The sequence below is a fragment of the Elephas maximus genome, chromosome 1, assembly GCF_024166365.1.
Source record: "Elephas maximus indicus isolate mEleMax1 chromosome 1, mEleMax1 primary haplotype, whole genome shotgun sequence".
NCBI classification, from domain to species: Eukaryota; Metazoa; Chordata; class Mammalia; order Proboscidea; family Elephantidae; genus Elephas; species Elephas maximus.
The window spans coordinates 204,413,685-204,434,849 of NC_064819.1; the positions used below are offsets into that span (position 1 = coordinate 204,413,685).

General features: G+C 42.4%; 1 protein-coding gene across 3 annotated transcripts in view; it reads right to left on the reverse strand.

The window, feature by feature from the left end:
* Window positions 1-2,854: 2,854 nt before the first annotated feature.
* ALDH8A1 (aldehyde dehydrogenase 8 family member A1) overlaps window positions 2,855-21,165 on the reverse strand; it is a 35,581-nt gene continuing 17,270 nt past the window's right edge. For 2 of the 3 annotated variants that reach the window (XM_049875632.1, XM_049875616.1), the window contains 3 exons: window positions 18,391-18,647; window positions 14,303-14,464; window positions 2,855-3,307 (listed from right to left, as the gene is read on the reverse strand). In XM_049875632.1, coding sequence (XP_049731589.1) covers window positions 2,855-3,307; window positions 14,303-14,464; window positions 18,391-18,647 — 872 coding nt within the window. The remainder of the gene's footprint in view (window positions 3,308-14,302; window positions 14,465-18,390; window positions 18,648-21,165) is intronic. The other variant, XM_049875625.1, reaches the window with a different exon arrangement.

The window sequence follows — 21,165 nt, forward strand, 5'->3', positions numbered from 1 at the left end:
GCCATGGCAGCCCATAGTCATGTTTGCATCACTGGGGTGGGACCCTGTCTGGCGCAGGCATAGACTATGTCTTAGTTTCCTAGTGCTACTGTAACAGGAATGCTACAAATGGATGGCTTTAAGAAAAGAAATTTATTTTCTCATATTTCTGGGCACTAAAATGTCCAAATCAGGGTCTCAATCCTATCAATTCCTTCATTGTAGGTAGTCCCTGGAGTGCTTTGGTTCCTTGGCTTGTAGACAAGCCTCACATGGCATCTGTCTTCCCCTGTGTGTGCCCATCTCTGTGTCTAATCTGCTCTTTTTAATAACTCAGAGGTGATTAGGTTTAGAACCCACCCTACTCAGGTATGATCTAATTAAACAACAGAAAAAAACCCCAATTTCCAAATAGGATTACATCCACAGGTATAAAAAAACCAAAATTGGTTGCCATCAAGTCGATTTCAACTCACAGAAACCCTATAGGACAGGGTAGAACTGCCCCATAGGGTTTCCAAGGAGTGCTTGGTAGATTTGAACTGCTGACCTTTGGTTAGGAGCTATAGCTCTTAACCAGTATGCCACCAGGATTTCCTCCACAGGTAGAGGAGTTAGGATTCCAATACATATTTGGGGGGCGGGGGGGACACAGTTTAATCCACAATAAACTAGAACATCATCCTTAGCTGCTGTGGGGAGCTAAAATGGCCTGGAATGCCGGGAAGGAGTAAGGTCTTGTAACTACACTCAACTCACTTGCATGGGCTGGAATCCTTTCCAGTCAGAAAAGGTCCACCTGGGGGTGCTAGTACACTATAGCCAATGCTTTTAGCAACTGAGAACTGGGGCAATGTTTTGGTGGGGAGAACAGCATTTAGTCAAATTCCCATTCATGAGACTGCTTTGTAAGCCCAGGAGGGACTTCTAGAGATCCAGAAAGACACAGAGGCAGGCAGGTTGCATCCAGAATACCTGTCAATGGGAAGCAGGCCCTTCCACAGGGCAGGATCCAGAAGCAGGACAAGAACTGACAGGAGCACAGCTAGCTCTAAGCCTAGAGAGAAGAGTCTTGTAGACAGAAAACAAGTATGATGGGAGGTGGGTAAATCAAGCAAAGGGAGCAAGGAATCAAGATACAGCTTAAGTCTGAGGAATAAAATGAGCTTGGACAGACAAATAACAACTGTAAAGATGCAGACTCTTAGAGGCTGGAGCTGCTGACGTTCCTTCTGCTAATACTCAGAATTGGTCCCGTACTAAACTGATGGCAGTCACATGGTCTTAGCATGGGAATGGGGGAGGTGAGGAAAGGAGAAAGGAAAGAAGGCAGAAGCTAGGAACTAGATGTGATCTGATACTATTACTTGACCTCAAAGTGGCTTATTCAGTATTTATGAACAAGCCAACATATCAGAAATCCTAAGCAAAATTATAAAGCTTACTCTGTCCCTCCACCATACACACACACACACACACACACCACGCAACAAATAACCCAGAGCAGCAGGAAAATATCATTCCATTTGCAGAACTCATTTTGAGGTGCCAGGTGCTCTGTTAATCGAGACTTCAGTGGGGATTAACCTATGGCCTTAACCTTAACAATTCCTGTCTGCCCGGGGAGTCAGACACACCATCAGATGGCTCAGTCCATGCGAACAGGGTTGTGCTGGAGGAGTTTCTGGGCTGCTGTGGCCACTGTGGAGGGGCCCCTCACCCACACTGAGGGAAGTCAGGAAGAAGAAAGGAGGGGAGAGGCAAAACATAAGAGAACATAAAGTGTTCCAGAGACCACAAGTACTTCAGTACTTCTGGAGCACAATCCAAGACTGATTACAGATCATGGAGTCCGAGAGCCACGGGTTCAAATCCCACCTCTACTACATACCAGTGTGAGATCTTGAGCATGTTACTTAATATCTGTAAACCTGTTTTCTCCTCTGATCATTTGAGGACCAGAAAAAATGGTTAGATATACCCTTATTACTTCGTGTAAAATCCATACTCCTAAGAGGGTGAGGATAAGTAAGAATAAAAGACAATTCAAGAAGGTATATGCCATACTGTCTACGAAAACTATTTAACATTTATTACTTTTTTTCGGATTAGTGAACTACATCCTCAAAGGCTACATACGCTAAGAATTGGAATTGATAAGATGTGACATTAGAACTGGATCAAACTATTTCATCTTCTTGTTACAAGTTGCCATGAAAAGCAGTAGTCATTTTATTTTTCACTGCCCTCACACAGATAAATTTATCTGGGCCTACCATTTTTTTACCATGTATGTTTTCTCTGACAAAGTAATTGCTATGTTTATCAAAGACATTTACCACTCTCATATGTAATGAGATACAGTCAATGATCAATCAGCAATGTTAGTGGCTAATGGACAGGGAAACCATCTGGACAATCTCCCCAAGGTAGGAAATTATAGTGATTTGTTTGTCGTTGGATTTTTTTTTTTAACCATAAATTTGCAAATGAAAAAAAAAAATTCTGAATTCCCAAGAATGTAATCAAAATTATTTTTAAAAAAAAGAAACTATGAAAACACAACATGGGAAGAGACTGAAGACTGTTTGGCTTCCTTCCTGTGCCTTCCTATTCAGAAGTCTTCTCTTCACTGACTCCATGCTGAAAATAGGCTGCACCTCTTCACTGGTGGGTAAAAGGACTAACCCTGAGGATAAGCTAGAAATAACATTCTGCTGAGTCAAGACATGGCTGGGATTTATGCCAGTATTTTCATTCACTGCAACTGGACAACTAATTCTCTTCAGCTGGGCTTTAACCTTGAGTCAGGGTCAACTGAACAGAACTGGTTACTGATAGGCATTAGCCATAACACCATCTCCACCAGTGAGGATCAGTGCTTAACAGTGATAGTTTTGATTTCAGTGAAGAAGTCATAAGAATCCTTGGCTCCTTCTCTACCTATCCCAGAACTCTTCATCCCCCCAAAAGGAAGGTTCAGCTCTCTGATGAGCCAGCAGTTGGTCCAGACCAAACCTGACTGCAGCTTCTTAGCCACCCGGTGAACACGCCCCACGTTGCTGGACCACACGGTAGCTGCCAGGCCATATTTAACGCCGTTGGCTCTTTTAATCACTTCCTCTTCGCTATCAAAGGGGACAACACACGTCAGCGGGCCGAATATCTCTTCCTTCATGCAGCAGGATTCATCCTTAATGTCTGTTATCACTGTGGGAAGCATAAAGTAGCCAGCCTGATTCCTCGGGGGGAGGCTCAATTTATCCACTCCCTCGCCACACAGAATTTGAGCCCCTTCAGCACGAGCTTTCTTAACATAACTTCTGACCTGGGTGGGCAAAAATCATAATTAGTAACAATCTTATCATTTGTGCTTCACACACATCAACAAAAAATTCAATATTTTCTAGTCACCTAGGAGAGATGTATATGGTCATTGCTAAGAAATCCAGATTAACCATCTTATCACTCAGCAGCTGAGCCTGAAGGCCAAAGCACTCTAACCATTCTAACCATCATTTGGGCATTCGGTCCTCGAACATATTGTGAGGTAAGGGAGGACAGGGGAAAAGGGAACCTATTTCATTTCTAAGTGTCAGGCACTCTGATAAGTGTTTTTCAGACATTATCTCACTTAGTTCTCTGAAAATTCTATTAAGTGTTGTTTATGGATTGAATTGTGTGTCCCAAAAAGATATGTTGAAGTCCTAGCCCCTGGTACCTGTGAATATGACCTTGTTTGGAAATAGGGCCTTTGAAGATGTTGTTAACATGAGGCCATAGTAGAGTAGGGTGTGCCCTAATCCCATCTGAGTGGTATCTTATAAAAAGAGAAGAGACACAGAGAGACACAAAGGAAGAACAGTCATGTGAAGATGCCCCTACAAGCTAAGGAATGCCTGGGACTAGCAGAGGCTGGGAGACAAACGAAAGAATTTCCCCCTAGAGCATTCAGAGTTTGGTCCTGCCAACACTGGCTTGGACTTCTAGCCTCCAGGCCTGAGAGACAATAAATTTCTTTTCTTATAAACCATTCCGTTTGTGGTATTTCATTATGGCAACAAAACTAATATGGGTGTGTATTATTATCCCCTAATTGAGCTTCAACAAGCCCTGGCTGCACAATGGTTAAGCACTCAGCTGCTAACTGAAAGGTCAGCAGTTTGAACCCACAAGCTACTCCATGGGAGACAGACCTGGTAATGTGCTCCTGTAGAGATTACAGCCTTGGAAACCCTACAGGGCAGTTCTACTCTGTCCTATTGGGTTGCTGTGAGATGGAATTGACTCAATGGCACACAACAAGAACAACAACAAGTGAGCCTCAGAACGGATTAATGAGTACCCAGGTTCATACAGCTACTAAAGCGTAAAGCTAGTACGCACCTTCAGGTATAACCTGGAGATAAAACTCAAGAGGTTATTTTCTTACTTTTTGGGGTACATCCATTGCAGAAAATGGCAAGTGAATGATGTGTTAAGATTTTGTTAAAGGCCAGGACACCCTTCAATAGCTAAGCTTGCCGAACAAATAACTTCTAATCTCATTACCTATTATGCCCAGAAAATATATCTAGATAATACAGTATAGCTAACTATAATGGAAAATAAATGATGTAATAAGTTAACCCAGTGACTCAGAGATAAAGACTGAAGTTTATTAATAGTGGTTGTAGAAATGACTTACTATAATAATGATAGATTTTAATATGAAAATGTTGCTGAAGTCACCATGATGCATTATTCCACTCCTGAGGGGTATTATCAGCATAGGACAAGTAAAAAGTAGCCCTAAAAATTAAAAGCACGAACAACAGTCAAGTAGTAAATCAAAAGAAGGGTAAATTTTGAAATGATATTTTGGATTCCAATTTATCATTTATCTATAAGAGCATTCTGCCCCAGTATTGATTAATAAATACTTAATCTTAGAACTACATTCACTACAGAGCTATACATTTATTTGCCATGTAAAAAAAAAAAAAAAGTAATGTTATTCTAGTCTATTATTAATCTTCTTTCAGTTTGTAGAACACTTAATAAGCCATAAAATCGAAGACTTTTTAAAAATAGAACATTTTGTACAGATTTATATCCTTTGGGAAACCCTGGTGGCGTAGTCGTTAAGTGCTACAGCTGCTAACCAAAGGGTTGGCAGTTCGAATCTGCCAGGCATTCCTTGGAAACTCTACAGGGCAGTTCTACTCTGTTGTATAGGGTCACTATGAGTTGGAATCGACTCGACAGCACTGGGTTTGGTTTTTTTTTTTTTCTTTTTTTTTACATACCAGGAGCCCTGGTGGTTTAATGGTTAAACCCACCAGCCTCTCCACAGGAGAAAGATATGGCAATCTGCTTCCATAAAGATTACAGCCTTGAAACCCCTATGGGACAGTTCTACTCTGTCCTATACAGTCGCTATGAGTTGGAATTGATTCAATGGCAATGAGTTTATTTCTCCCCCAACTTCCAAATGATCTCAAAGCTATCCCAGAACTTGCCCTATACTAGTTTGTGGGTAGAGACCAAGGCGAAATTGTCCCTTTCTTTCCCCATACTCCCTTGCTCCTTCTGAAACAGCCTAACCACATTTAATAGAAGATGACAAAGGAGCTGCAGCAGCCAAGACTTTTGTCACTGATTCAGGATAGTGCAAGGAGTGCTCTGGATTTAGATGATCATGACTGTTTAAACACAATTGCATGACTATCTTTTAGAGGCTCCTGGGATAGCAAGAGATGTAGAGGAAGCGTGGGTCTGCAAATGGTGAACTTACCAAAATGCGTAATATAGAAGGTAACTCATACTACACTGAATTCATGTTCTAGAGACAGTTCCACTGGGTGGGTAGAATATTACCTACACTAGCAGCTTGAGAACTGGGATTTTCAATTGAATCTGGGGGGGTGGAGGGGAAGCAATTTTGTGACTGGTAATATGCTATAAAATATAAAAAATTATTAGTATAATTTTTTTTTTTTTAACTTTGAGGGGAGAGACTAGCTTTGGGCATAAAATCAGAGCACAGTGGTTGGCAGAATAGCTCTGGAGCCACACTGTGTTTCAATTCTAGTGCCCTCACTTACTAGCTAAAAAAATAAAGAAAAACTGATCGCCGTCAAGTCAATTCTGACTCATAGTGACCCTATAGGACAGAGCAGAACTGCCCTTTAGGGTTTCCAAGGAGCAGCTGGTGGATTTGAACTGCCCACCTTTTGGTTAGCAGCTGTAGCACTTAACCACGAAGCCACCAGGGCTTCTGAGGGATTTTAAATGCTCCAAGCCTGAGTTCCCTCATCTGAAAAACAGGATTAACACTACCACTTACACGTAGGGTTCTGGTTCTTGGGAACTTTATCTGTTAAATAAAATAACAGATGTGACAGATTTAGTATAATACCTGTACATGTCTCTGTGGAATGGCAGCTGCTGCTGCTGCTGTTAATGACGGTGGTGATGGTGATGAGGATGCATGGTCTGGCACACACTAGCTAAGAGACTTTACAGACGCCTCTCACTTCGTATCTCAGTTTCTTTACCTGACAAATGGGGAGAGGGGGACCACGAGAGTGCACCATTGGCCTGAAGACTGGCTGTACGGGGAGATGTGTCTGTGAACTTCCTTGGTGCTTCCTTCAGCCTCAGTGTAACACTCAAGAATTCTATTTCTCTAGTTAATTACATCTTTGGGCAGGCAGGCACACAGCCAGAGTCTCCAGACCATCAAATGGGGAAGGCTTAAGAGAGTAACAAGGAAAATAAAATGAAAAGGGCAAAGGGAGCCTTTTCTTCATTCCATGAGGACAGAATCACCTGCGATTTATCGTGCATCCCCATGGGGTCACTGGCAGCCTGGGAGTCACACCTCCATTTAGGGGTCTGCTGCATCTTCATAAGTATCTGGGCCCATTGCCATTATGAAACAACTTTTACCTATTCTAATTGGATTCTTCTATCAATCACACCACCATGTATTATGTCAATCATGCAGAAGTAGGATGGGCACAAAGACCGGGGCTAATTTGATTTGGAGAAGACACAGAAACACTGCATGGGAAGAGAATAATGGGAAAGCCAGACCTTTCTTGGCACACAGCCCCCACAGCTTTGTGGTGAGAGGTGGGGGAAGACGAGCATGACCAGGGTGTGTCCATTGCCTCCTCCATCCCAGATGGTTTAACAGCTTAAACTAAAAAGTTCATTATCCAAAAAGGCCACACTCACACTCTCCCAGTTGCTTCTATTAGCTCTCTCCAAAAGGGTAGAGACACCTATTAGCTCTCTCCAAAAGGGTAGAGACACCCAGGGCTTCCCTATAAGAACTGAACTGAAAGCTCCTCATCAAGAGTCCACCTGTGGGAGACTCAGAGTGGGCACACACACCCTGGGTGGACCAGTGAGGATGGCGGAGGCCCAGGGACCCTCGGAGCTGCAGTAGGCTGGGTCAGCAGACTCTCAGGTAGAAAGTAGATCATTCTGAGGCTTTCAGTGTTGGAGGAAATGTGAGCAGAGTTGAAAGGAGTTCTACTCTAGGTAGGATGGGTCACATAAACGGGATTACAACATAAGACAATTACCGGCCATTTTAGACATCGTCGGTGTTGTTAGGTGCCATCGAGTCGATTCTGACTCATAGTAACCCTACACACAACAGAACAAAACACTGCCCGGTCCTGCACCATCCTTACAATCATTGTTATGCTTGAGCTCATTGTTGCAGCCACTGTGTCAGTCCACCTCGTTGAAGGTCTTCCTCTTTTCCATTTTCATTTTAGACATAGGGTAATGGAAATCCCATCATTATTATTCTTCTCTAAAAGAAAAAGTGGCCCACGATAGAAACTACTCTGTGCATAGCTGTTCTTAACTGTGTAAAACCCTTCCCCTTAGAAGCAGGGAAAACTTGGAGCTTTCTGAGATGAGTGCAAACTAATTGGCTGTATTTCGTTTTCATAATTTCCAAGGGAAATGGCTTAAAAAATTATTTTCTAAAAGGATCAAGCAGAAAATCAAAAGTAGATGATGAAAAAGTCTGGAGTTTAGTTAATAGCAATGTACCAACGTTGGTTTCTTACTGTGGACAAATGCACCCTGGTAGCATGTTAACAACAGGGGAAACTGAGACAGCAGATACAGAAACTCAGCATTTCCTCTGAAATTTTCCTGTAAATCTTAAACTACTCCAAAATACGATGTTTATTTAAAAAAAAAAAAAAAGTGAGTGAGATAGAAAACATCCAACAGTAAAAATTAAAAAAAAAAAAAAACCTTCTTCTATCATTTCCAGCTCCAAACAAACCAACAGCACAGAGCGGAACTGCAGCATGCAGTTCCCAAGGCTGTAAATCTCTACGGAAGGAGACTGCCACAACTTTCTTCCACAGAGCAGATGGTGGGTTCGAACCACCAGTCTTGACTAGCAGACAAGCACTTTAACCACCGTGCCACCAGGGCTCCTTAAAACCTGTTACCATTGTGTCATTTCTGATTCAGAGATTGTTAAAACTTTTGTTTGAAAGATAAATATGTGCTTCTGGCCTTACGTTTGAAAAAAATGGTAACTGTAACTCAGAAAAAATTTGGTCAGGAAAAAAATTGATGCCTGTAAGTTTCATCCTACTCTTAACTGGAGATAATACAACCAAATAGATGTCTCTTGTTTTTCCAGTATAATTTGGTTTGGTAGAAGACTATATTTTTACATAAGATATGGTGGGGAGAGGCCAGCACCATGTCTAGGGCCTTGCCAATGTTTCAAGTCTTTGAAAAAAAAAAAAGGTTAAATATCATATGCGGCTTAGATTTTTTGGCCACAGCTTCTGTGATTGCAATGCTAGAAATAATGGGGAATGGATAGCCATCCCCTTTCCCACTCCTTTAGGAAAACATAAAAAAAAAAACCATTGCCATCAAGTCGATTCCAACTTATAGCAACCCTATAAGTAGGAGTAGAACTGTCCCATGGAGTTTCCAAGGAGCACCTGGTGGATCTGAACTGCCAACCTTTTGGTTAGCAGCCATTGCTCTTTAGCAGTGTGTCACCAGGGTTAGGACGGTAAAATATGGTATGTAAGATGGGGTGATGTTGGGGGTCAACACTAGGTTGAGGCAAATTTATTACTTTGAGGAGAGGCAAGGGGTGAAAATAAGTTGGCAAAATATGAGCTCTGACATGAAAATGTTTTCCCTGGGACTCATTGTGGCCAAGCGCAGCAAAGCACTCTCTGCCCCTTTCTTCCTTGCGTGCCCAGCCTGGGCCTGACTAAGATCAAGGAAACAGCCAGGCTTGCCCTATGTATCTTAGTCTGAACTCATATGAGAACTTGTTCACTTGTTGAAACTCCCATGGGAGCTAAGCTGAGGCAAAAGGAGGCAGGCCTAGGGAGGGGCCACCCAGAACCTTCTGGTGGGGTGTTCCTCCCGTCTGTATGCAAGTGCTAGTGGCACATGCACGTGCTAAATAAGCCTGCCCCTGACAAATTCTTAGTCCATGGCAGCTAAGCTCCCGGAAATCACTTGGGCAGGAACCACTTTGGCTCCAGATCAACCAGGAAACCCCAACCCTGCCTGGTAGTCAGCCACATTGGACTCTAACCACCCAAAAAAAAAAACCAAACCCACTGCCATGGAGTCGATTCCAACTCATAGTGACCCTATAAGGACAGAGTAGAACTGCCCGATGGAGTTTCCAAGGAGCACCTGGCAGATTTGAACTGCCGATCTCTTGGTTAGCAGCTTTGTAGCACTTAACCGCTACGCCACCAGGATTTCCTCTAACCACCCACCTGCTGAAAAGAAGGTCATTTGAGTCTTCTCTGCAGGGTCACTCAAAGAATGCAAATTTTAGAGTGCATACTTATTTCACTCCAGACAAAAATTTGGATATTGAAACGTGCTAAATTCTCTTGGTTCATTTTATGGGTAATTAAAATGACGAAGGATCAGCAAAAAAAAAAAAAGTTTGAGAATCTAAACGCAATGTGAATATGGGGTTTACAACTAAAATGTGTTATAATTAAAATATTTCAGTATCTGTTTTATAAGTTAGTTCCTAAGAAACTCAAGAACATTGAAAAAATACGAACTTTCAGAAACTGTTCCATTTGAACACTTAAAATAATATTGTAAAAATCTTGATAGTTATTTGGTTGGATTTTTTTGAAATTCATAATTGGTGTTTTAAAAAGTTGAATTTATATAATATTGAGATAATGAATATACACTTTAACCAAAGCTTTTTAAGGAACTGGGATTCAATACTACAGCTCTGTGTGACATAAGCTGAAAAAACCAACACTAAAATCAAAAAAATACCCCCTGCCATCAAGTTCATTCTAACTCATAGTGACCCTACAGGACAGAACAGAACTGCCCCATAGAGTTTCCAAAGACTGCCTGGTGGATTTGAACTACTGACCTTTTTTTTTGGATAGCAGCCGCAGCACTTAACCACTATGCCACCAGGGTTTCCAACCAACACTCGTACCAATGAAAAGATGAAGAACTGAAGGGGAGTTTTAAGTAAAACCTTAAAGGCTTATATTTATGTATATGGCCCCTTTCTCATTGTTCTGATTTAATAGTCAGCGATACTGAACGCTCCGTGAGTGTATTCCTAAGTGTTTTCTTAGAGGTAGGTTGGTTTTAATCTCTGTGTTTTTGTTTTTCCTTTCAGAGTCCTGATGCTGAGTCATGCTGACAAGAGAGATGGCCAGGACCTGTGCATTTTGGACCCAATTCCAGGTAGTTTAAGTCAAGGGCAATAAGAAGTAGAAGCAAAATGGAGACCTTAAATTCAGGGGCTACACTATCACTGAAATACATTTGTGGCATTAATTCAATCATTTACCCAACAAATACTTATTGAGCACCTACTATGTTCCAGGTACTTTTCTAGGGTTTAAGGATACAATGGAGCCCTGGTGGTGCAGTAGTTAAAAGTTCTTAGCTGTTAATCAAAAGGTTGGCGGTTTGAACTCACCAGCCACCCCACAGGAGAAAGATGTGGCAGTTTGCTTCCGTAAAGATTTACAGCCTTGGAAACCTTGTGGGACAGTTCTACTCTACTCTATAGGGTTGCTATAAGTCGGAATCGACTGGACCGCAATAGGTTTAAAGATACAACAGAGGCCTTGAGTGGTGGAAATGATAAAGCACTTGGCTACTAACTGAAAGGTTGGTAGTTTGATTCCACCCAGGGGCATCTTGAAAGACCTGGTGATCTACTTCTGAAAAATCAGCCATCAAGCACCCTACAGAGCACAGTTCTTCTCTGACACACTTGGGGTCACCATGAGTCAGAATTCACTCAACAGTAACTGGTTTGATGTTTTGTTTTGTTTTTTTGGAATGATACAACAGTGAATAAAACTGACTATTGACCATGAAGCTTACATTCTAGGCCTAAGGATACAGTCAATAAGCAAAGAAATAAGAAATATATGTTGTATATCAGATAGCATTAAGGACCATAGGGAAAAATAAAACAATAAAGGCAAGACATTCTGAGGGATTCAGAAGGTGACATTTAATCTAAGGAGACAAAGGAGAGAACCAAGCAAATTTCGGAAGGAAGAGCATTCCAGGCACCAGGAACAGCAAAAGCAAAGGCCGTGCAGCAGGAGTATGCTTGGTGTTTTCAAGGAAAAACGGGGAGGCCAGTGCACAGGAGGGCAATGAGTAAGGGGAAAGCCAGAGGCAACAGAGGACAGACCATGAACTGTCTCCCAGATCATTCTGAACACCTGGGCTTTGACCATAAATAAGGTGGGGTGTGACCATACATAACATGCTACATCATGGCCATGGATAAAATAACTATGATATTAAAGTTTGAAAATAACTTTGCTAGGGGATTTTTTAGGACAGTGAAGCTATTCTGTATGATATGGTAAGGGTAGACACATGACATTACGCATTTTTCAAAACCCATAGGACCATACAAAAATAACTTAGCTAAATTGGAAATATCAGCAGGATCCTTCTTAAAAGAGTAGCCTGTGAGCTCAACTTCTAAACGTTTTTAAGTTGCCTCCTCTTGGATATGGTCAGCCTATATCTGGTCTCCATAGGAGATCATCTAAGGGCACCCCTAGAGCCACGTGCTTGTCTGAATTACTCCTATCCACTGAAAGGAACCAGGGCTCAGCAAAAAGAGGTCCCATTGCCGATTAAACTGTTTTTAACTGGATTAAATTGTTTTCCCCTGCAAAAAAATAGATGTTGGAATCTTAACCCCTATAACTGTGGATGTAATCCTGTTTGGAAAATAGTTCAATTAGGTCATACCTGAGTTGGGTGGGTTCTAAGTCTAATCACTTCTGAATTATAAAAAGAGCAGATTAGACACAGAAGCACGCACACACTGGAGTTGACAGACAAACACCATGTGAGGATCGACTATACGCCAATGAACTAAGGAAGGCCCAGAGCTACCTACAAGGAAGAAATCAACATTGCCAAAATCCTCATTTGGACTTTTAGTTTCCAGAACTGTGAGAAAATAATTTTTTGTTCCTTAAAGCCATCCATTTGTGGTATTGCTGTTATAGTAGCTCTAGAAAATTAAGACAGAGGGCCTCAGGCTGCTGGTTGTAGAGAACAGGGATATCCACAGGAGTGCCTGAGGTGAGCTCAGAAGGACAGGGAGAGCAGGTGAAGGAGTGGGCTCCTGCTGCCAAGCAGTCACATGCTGAGCATCAAATATATTTATTAAACCCCACAGTAATTATAATACTTTGAAACCTGTTGAACCTATAAAAAGTTTGCTACTCAATTGCTCAAAAAGGACAAATATTCAGAATATGGTAGAAAAAAAGCCACAGCTACCAATATGAGTCCATGTGTGGGTTAATTTCTCCACACACACAAAAAGATAGTGCGTGTGTGTGTATGGGCAAGCTGTGGGGGGGGGGGGAGGGGAGAAAGCACGTACAAATTATTCAGTTAATCACTTTAATTTGTTTGAATATGGCAGTGCCTAAACTAGAAAAAACAGTTTGTCTGCTGAGTTAACGCAGAGAGAACTTTGAAACTCAGGTGAGGGGATGAACTGCAAAGGAGACCTCAGACCTCACTATTACCTGAGCTACTGGAAGGTGCTCCTGGGAAGTTAAGTTTTGCTTCACCCCTTTCTAAAAGGAAGTGCACAGGAAGGTGCTAAGGTTGTTTTCACCAGGCATTTGCTTGCGTGGGAGGGCAAGCATGGAGCCTGAATCAGCAGAACACCCAGGCACGAGAAAGGACAAGGAAGTCTCCTGTCCCTGGTGAAATCCCTACCACATGAGCATGGGGTCATCCACAACTGTGGGTCTCCATGGATACTGTGGGAACAACTGCCTATGAGCCTACAATCCTGCAGGTGAATATGACTGAAGAAAAACCCACAGCCAGGCTGGCTAGTCTCAAGAGCCTCAAGTGAGCCCTTCCAACTGCCCCACAACACTCATTTCTGAATCCATTCACTCTCCGCCTTCCCGCAAGACTATCTCACACCTCCTTCCTCCTTGAACTTCTAACACTTTCTCCCCTCCTCACCCTCAGGAGGAGATCCTGGTTCCTATTTTACTAGGAAAATAGAAGAAATAAGAAGAGACCATCAAGCTACTACATTTTCCCAACTACAATATAAAAGAGATCAAAGCTAAAATGTAATAGATCAGCCAATGTACTGTGCAGTGTCAGAAATTTCTGTAAACTTAAGATTCTGCCCCTCATTGGCCAGCTGATGAGGGGAAAATCTCCCTTGGTGGGTCTCAGTTCTTGCAGCTATGAAACGAGACTCTTCTAGCTCCAAAATCCTATGAATTATTATGGGAGTCACACAATAGTAATTAATTAAAATGACCCTGAAGATCTGAACCCCATAAATCACTCAGAGGCCATGATGGCTTCTCTCAGATGGCCACCACTGGTCACCCCACTGACTAAGAACCATACAATTTGAATCACTTGTGCTGACACTTCTGAATTCCATCTGCTATAAGCCATACCAGGACTTTTCCACAAAGAACTTTACCTATGGAATTCCCGGCCACCTTTGGTCCATACCATTCTTATCAGCTGGCTTTTATGTTTTCAAATTTGCTTTCCTACTCTCCTGAGAGTGTCTCCATGCTGACTTCTCAAATGTTTTCATTGCATGTGGATGCTACGTTAAAGCCAAAATGTTTAAACTCTGTACTTAGATACATGCAGTGATAATTTTTCAAAAATAGGGTAATAATTACCAATATTTCAAACCATGAATATGTGCTGTGCCTTGACCAAATCTTTCTCCAGATAAGAACTCTTTCTGTAATTTACATTGCAGAGACGTACTCACTTTCTCCAAATGAGCTTTACTTATCAGTGCTCCCATGCTGGCCGATGGATCAGAGGGAATACCGACTTTCCACTTTCTGGTAGCTTCTACAAATCTCTTTAAAAATTCACTGTAGATGCTCTTCTGGACAAAGATCCTGCTGGTACAGAGGCAGATTTCACCCTGCCAAGAATGATACATGAGGACATTAAAAAGCCTGAAGACAAACTCCTTCCTGGGCTAACTCGGGTCTGTACCTTTGAGCACTTGCCGTGTGTTGGGCACAGTTCTAGGTGATGGGATGCTGTGGAAAGTGAGACAGAACCCCTGCCATGTATAACACACAGTGGGGAAGACAGACGCAAGTAAATGTAAAAAAAAGCTCAAAAAATAATATAGCTTCAGGTAGTGATCAAATCAGAGAACAATGAAGCAGAGGATGGGAATAGAAGCTGATGGAGGGGCAGCTGTTTTACTACCGTGAGTCATGGAGGCACTTGCGAAGAGGAGATATTTGAATCGACACTTGGTTGACGGGAAGGGGCTGGGCAGGCAAAGATCTGGAGGAAGGGAATTCTCTACAGCAAGTATGAAGGATCAGGTGCAGGAACGAGCTTAGAGTGTGAGAAAGAGCAGGAAGGTAGGCAAGGCTGAGGGTGGGAGTGGAGGCAGGTATTGGGATGTGTGTGGCAGGAGGCAAGGTCAAGAGGTGAGGAAGGCAATTTCAGGCAGAATGTCACAGACTCAGTAAGCAGCTTGCATTTTATTCTCAAAATCATGAAGAGACAATGGACTGTTTTAAGGAGCAAAGTGATGTGATCTGATTTACATTTTCAAATGCTCGTTCTGGCAGTTGTGTGGAGAATAGAATGGAATGGGCAAGAGTGGGACCAGAGTGACAAGAGAGTATTACAGGAGTCTTGAAAAGTGAAGGTAGTTTATCAAGACCTGGGACCAGGGCGACACCAATAGAGATGAAGATGAGTGGTAGGGGCTCATCAATTTCAGCCAGTTTTAAAGGAGCATGGGACCCTGTGTAAGAAAAGTGACATAGAAGACTGAAGAAGTGATTGGTTTAGAGTATATTTTAAAGGTAGAACCAACAGAGGTTGTTGATAGATTAGACATGGTGTATGAGGAAAAGAGAAAGTGTAAACAAGGATGAGTCCTAGGTTTTCAGCCTGAGGGACAAGGTACATGTTAGTGCCATTCCCCCCAAAAAGGAGACACAAGGCAGGCAAAGGAGCAATACTGCAGGGCAGGGTGAGGGAGAGAACTCAGGACTTTCGTTTTGGACAGTTAAATTTCTGATGCCGAATAGACATCCAAGGAGCCCTGGTGGCACAATGATTAAGCACTCAGCTGCTAACTGAAAGGTTGTCTGTTTAAACCCACCGGTGTCTCTGTGGGAGAAAAGACCTGGTGATCTGCTCCCATAAAGACTGCACCCTAGAAACCCCTATGGGTAGTTCTTTCTGTCCTATGGGGTCGCTATGAGTTGGAACCGACTTGACGGCACACAGCAACAACAATAGACATCCAAATACAGATACTAAAAGTTCAGGGGAGAGGCTTCTGAACCAAAAAAAAAAAAAATCCTATCATTTGAATATAACATCTAATAGCTTACAAACCACATTTTAGACATTTCAAAGCACTTTGTATCTTATTATAAATAAATGCATACATAAATAACTTCTCATCACATTCATGTGTGATATTCACAATAATCCTCAGAAGTAAGATGCTTCGAATTATCTTGATATTTGTACAAAGATGCATTGTCCAAATTAAATAGTCAGTGTTTTGAAATATTAAATTCTTTCTGCGACCAGGGTCGTTATTAGAACTATCGGCAAATCTTGGCTGGGAAATCTCAGAACCCGATGTTTTCATTTGCACAATTGCCCTGTGCCACTTGGGGAAGGAGGGTATAGTAGAAAGACTTGAAGGGTTTTACTAAATTTCCTAGAAACTCAGTGCCATGAAAGTATTTCTATGAGCCCAAGGAGGATGACTTTAGAGGAGATGGGAAAAGGAAAACAGCACTTACTGAGTGACTAGTACATTCCAGGCACTGTGCAGGGTGCTTTCCTCATAATAATCCTGTGATCTATTACCTTCCCTGGAGCCCTGATGGTGCAGCGGTTAAGCATTTGGCTGCCAACCAAAAGGTCAGCAGTTCGAATCCACCAAGTTTTCTTTGGAAACCCCACGGGGCAGTTCTACTCTGTCCTATAGGGCTGCTATGAATCAGAATCAACTCAACCATAATGGGTTTGAGTTGCTTTCTTTGTTGTTTTTTTTTTTTTTTTCCGGTATTATCTTCCCCAGTTTACAATTAGGAACTGGGGTTTTCAAGTGTAGTTACATGATTAAGGTTACACAGCACGGGAAGTGACAACCTCCAGTGCGTATGATGCCAAAAGCCACACTCATTTTTGCCGTGTCACACAGGATCTCTAAGCTTCAGTGTGCTCTGCGACAAAGGACACCATGCATCACAGAGATGGATTTAAAAAAAAAAAGCCGCAAATGTTTAATTGAGGCAGAGGTATATACTGCATGGAACTCATTACTCAAATAAGCAAAAGAAATTAAATTGCTTTGTTCATTTTCCCTAAGATCCACGTGTTGCCTTGGGTCAGACAGTGAGTCCCCTCTCCTTTTGACAAGTTAAAATACTCCAAAGAGGAAAGGTCTCTGGGCGACCTCGAAAGCTAGCCCTATTCTGATAGCCAAGGAGCCTGCAGTCCATCCCCATGCTCAGGACTGGTTTACTTGAATGCTAAGAGCTCACCCAACTTTCCCTCTTTTCAGCTTCTCAGGCTACAAACCTTGCTCCTCTCTTATGACTCTAAGACATCAAAACCCTTGGTTTAATTGTTCACTTTGATACTTGCTTATTTTTAAACATAAAATTGCCTTATGTCTCTTGATCCAGAAGCCCTACATATTTCTAACCATTTTATTCTGAGAATTATGGTGAAAAAATTACAATTATAGCTACCATGAAAATAATGATTATAAAGAATGAAAATAATTTTTATTCTACCCTTACAAAAACCTTGTTGGAAAACATTATTATTGTTCCTATGATTTTACTGGTGAAGAAATGAAGGCTCAACAGGGCTATCCAATATTACCTGAGCTAGGTAAATAAAGATACATCTCATTCCACTCGTCTTTCTTCCTATGGAAGTTCTAACTCTTTGGCTTAAGTCTTTGTTCTCTGTTAAAATGAAAAATATCTTGAAACTAAAAAAAACAAACCATTCACTATTTATGTATACTTGTTATATCTTAGACATTATTCTAGGCATTGATGGTAAAAGTGCTGAGCAAATTCAGGAACAGTTTCTGTTTTAATGAAGCTTACAGTCTAGTAGATTTGATCTAGTGTTCTTAACCCTTGGGAATCCCCATGGCCCTGCGGAATCTGATGAAAACTATGGAGCCCAGAAAAACATCTGCTATATAATTCCAGGAAACACAAAGATGCCCTGAAGTTCACCCATGACGCCAGGATAAGTAACCTGGTCTGAGCTGTTTCAGGTATTTATATCTCAGAAATAAAAAAGAGGAAGACCCTCAATGAGATGGACTGACACAGTGGCTGCAACAATGGCCTCAAGCATAATGATTGTGAGGATGACACAGGGCCGGGCAGTGTTTTGATCAGTTGAACACAGGGTCACTATGAGTCGAAACTAAACAACAACAACAACATATCTCAGGGTATGTATCCATTGGGGATGCTTTGGGGAGAGAATCAGGTTTACATTTGGATGGCTATAAAATACTGGGCAACCATGTGAATAAAAGACTGGAGAAACCTGGAGCAGCAGAGATCAACCATTTTGCCTGTCATCGGTAAGAGTTGCGTAACTCAAGAAGAGGATGTTGCTGAGCAGAAGCTGTAACTCTCCAAGACCAGCAATGGACGTTGAGATTGAACAAACAGCCAACAGAATAACACCAACAATGCCATGATTCTTTTTTCACTGAAATGGCACTGGATTGACCCACTCATGGCCTGGGGTTTGCACTATGATAAAACAGATCAAGCCTGACAGGACCACAGAGTGAAAACAGCCTACAAGACATACCTGGTTGGTAAAGCTGGACCTGATGGTAGCTGGAATGCACTCTTCCAGGTTGGCATCCTCAAAGATAATGGCAGGGTTCTTTCCCCCCAGCTCCAGGGAGAGTTTCTTGCAGTGGGGGGCGCTCAGCTGTGTGATCCGCTCAGCTGTGGGCTGGCTCCCCGTGAAGGAGATCAGGGGCACCTCCGGATGTGACACCAGGGCCTCACCTACTATGGGCCCCATTCCAAACACAATGTTGACCACACCTGGTGGAATCCCTGGATGGAAAATTGTGTCAGTTACAACAGTTCCTGTCTCTACGTTAAGGGCTTCAGGTTACATGGAGATTCTCCTTGAAAGTCAAATAGCTTGACTGAGGGGAGAAGGGCCCTTGGTGGAGTGCGCAACACCTGGAACTTTCACGGCTGCCTGTAGTTTAATAGCAAAGGAGAGACTGTAGAGTCTCCACTGTCAATGTACACACTAGGTGAGATTTTCCTGGTGCTTTTTTTTTTTTTTTGCCTAGAACATTCTAGCAACTCATTTCATAATACTGATGAGGCCTGAGGTGTGGAGGATGCAGAGACATGTTCAGGTAGATCTAGTCCAGTCAGGGAGGAGTACCCTCCTCCAAGTCAGCATTTCACAATTCAACGTGAAAATGGTAAAGTAGAGGGTTTCATTGTAAGTGTTGAAGGGGTGCAGAGAACAGAATGACTATCGTGGCCCAGGGGCAGGGGAAGGCTCCCCAGGGAAGGTGACTTGTGAGTTGGAAGTCCTGTGGCCCAAGGTTATGGACAGCACCATCACACTCCAATTCTGACTTCCATCTACTGAGAACGTCTAAAATAAGTGCCCCCATCCTTCCTATCACACTACATCTGCATATAGTTATTGTGTTCATGGATTTACTTGTTTATAGGAACCTGGCCTCCACTAAAAGGTACACTGTCTGAGAGCAGAAACAGTATGTGTTTTATTTTTGCTCTGTTGCATCCCCTATGCCATGGCCCAGTTTGGCTCATAGAATAAAAACCAGGAAGTGCTCACATTTTTGGGTGTTTACTATAGGCCAGCCATTGCTGTAAGTGATATTTACCCTAGTGCAATTGGTTAGTGCTTGGCTGCTAACCAAAAAGTTGGCAATTTAAATCCACCCACTGGCTCTGTGGGAGAAAGACCTAGTGATCTGCTTCTGTAAAGATTACAACCAAGAAAATCCTATCAGGGCAGTTCTTCTCTGTCACATGGTATCACTGTGAGTCAGAGTTGGCTACACAAAACAACAACAACAGGTCTCCCAATGACTGTGAGGTAGGTATTAGTATTAGCCTCACTTGACCAACGAGAAAATTAAGGCAACGTGTGTTTAAGTAACAACCAGTAAGTGGCAAAGCTGGTAGTAGCAGGTTAACAAATAATTGTTAAGTGAATGAATGAATGCTTAATGTACCTTCTACAAATCAGACATGTTTCTTCATTTTAGAAAGCTTAAAGTGTCCAGAAAGAAAATCATGTGGACAATTGTGTTGTGTCCAAGAGCTCTTAGGGTCTTCCTGAATTTATTCCCCCTACCTCTTTTTTTAAAAAAAAAAAAAAACTTTTTTTTTTTTTTTTTTTACCTCTTTTTACCTCTCCAGGCTGGACTAATGGTGGGTGCAGGAATTCTCCGGTGAGTATGGTTTTTGAATTGCTTCCTTGCTCCTAGTATTTTTCCCTTGCTCCAGGTAAAAATTCTCTCATTAGAAACATATTGTCTTGGCTTAAAACCTCCTCTTCAAGAATCCACTTTTAAAGTATAAATAACTTCACACAAACGTTACCATCCATAACACCTTCCCATAGAGCCACATCCTCAGCAATCACCCTGGGGATAAACCAGGCCCCACTGAGGCAAGCCCCTGTTATGGACTGAACTATGTTCGCCAAAAAGAGATGTCAAAGCCATAACCCCTGTATCTGTGAAAGTGACCCTGTTAGGAAATAGAATCTTTGAAAATGTTACTAGTTAGGTTATTCATTAGCAGAAAATCATATTGGAGTAGGGTGGGTCTTACTCCTATGCGACTGATGTCCTTATAGAAGAGGGGAAGTTACACAAAGACATGGAGACAGAAGACTCCTAGTGACACTGCAGCTGCAAGCCAAGGAATGCCTGGAGAGTCCAGAAGAAAAGATACATGGAACAGTTTCTCAGCCCTCAGAAGGAATCGACGTGACCAACACCTTGACCTGGGACTCTCAGGTTCCAGGGCTGTGAGAAAATACATTACTATTATTTAAAGCCACCCATTTTGTGGTGCATTGTTAGGGCAGTCCTAGGTAATCAATACTGCCCTCAAGGAGACACATGGGGAAAGTCAGCAAGGCAGTGCAGTCCAAGTCAGTCCAAGTCAGAAAGGCAGCAAGTCAGTCCAGGAAAAATGGTTCACTATCTCATGATGGTGTCTGACAGGCCTCCAGCCTAATAAGCCCAACTCTATGCCCAACATGCACATTTGCCCTAATCTAGCTTAGGTCAGTCCCGATCTTAGGTCACTACCAGAAGAGGGCACACTTGGGCCAACCATAGTGTGAGAGCACCCTGGACCCGGGTTGGACAAAGAAGTGGCTGAGAGGACAGGCCTTCCCAGCAGAGCAAGTTTTCCACCGTTTCCTGGGTCTGGTTCTGCTTCTCCCTCTAATATCAAGCATGTGTGTAGGTGGATGGAGAAGTGGGGCAGGAGGGGGCGGGATGTTAGGCTTTATAAATCCTGAAGGCAAAAAATGGATTGAATCATTTCTAATGTTTACAGT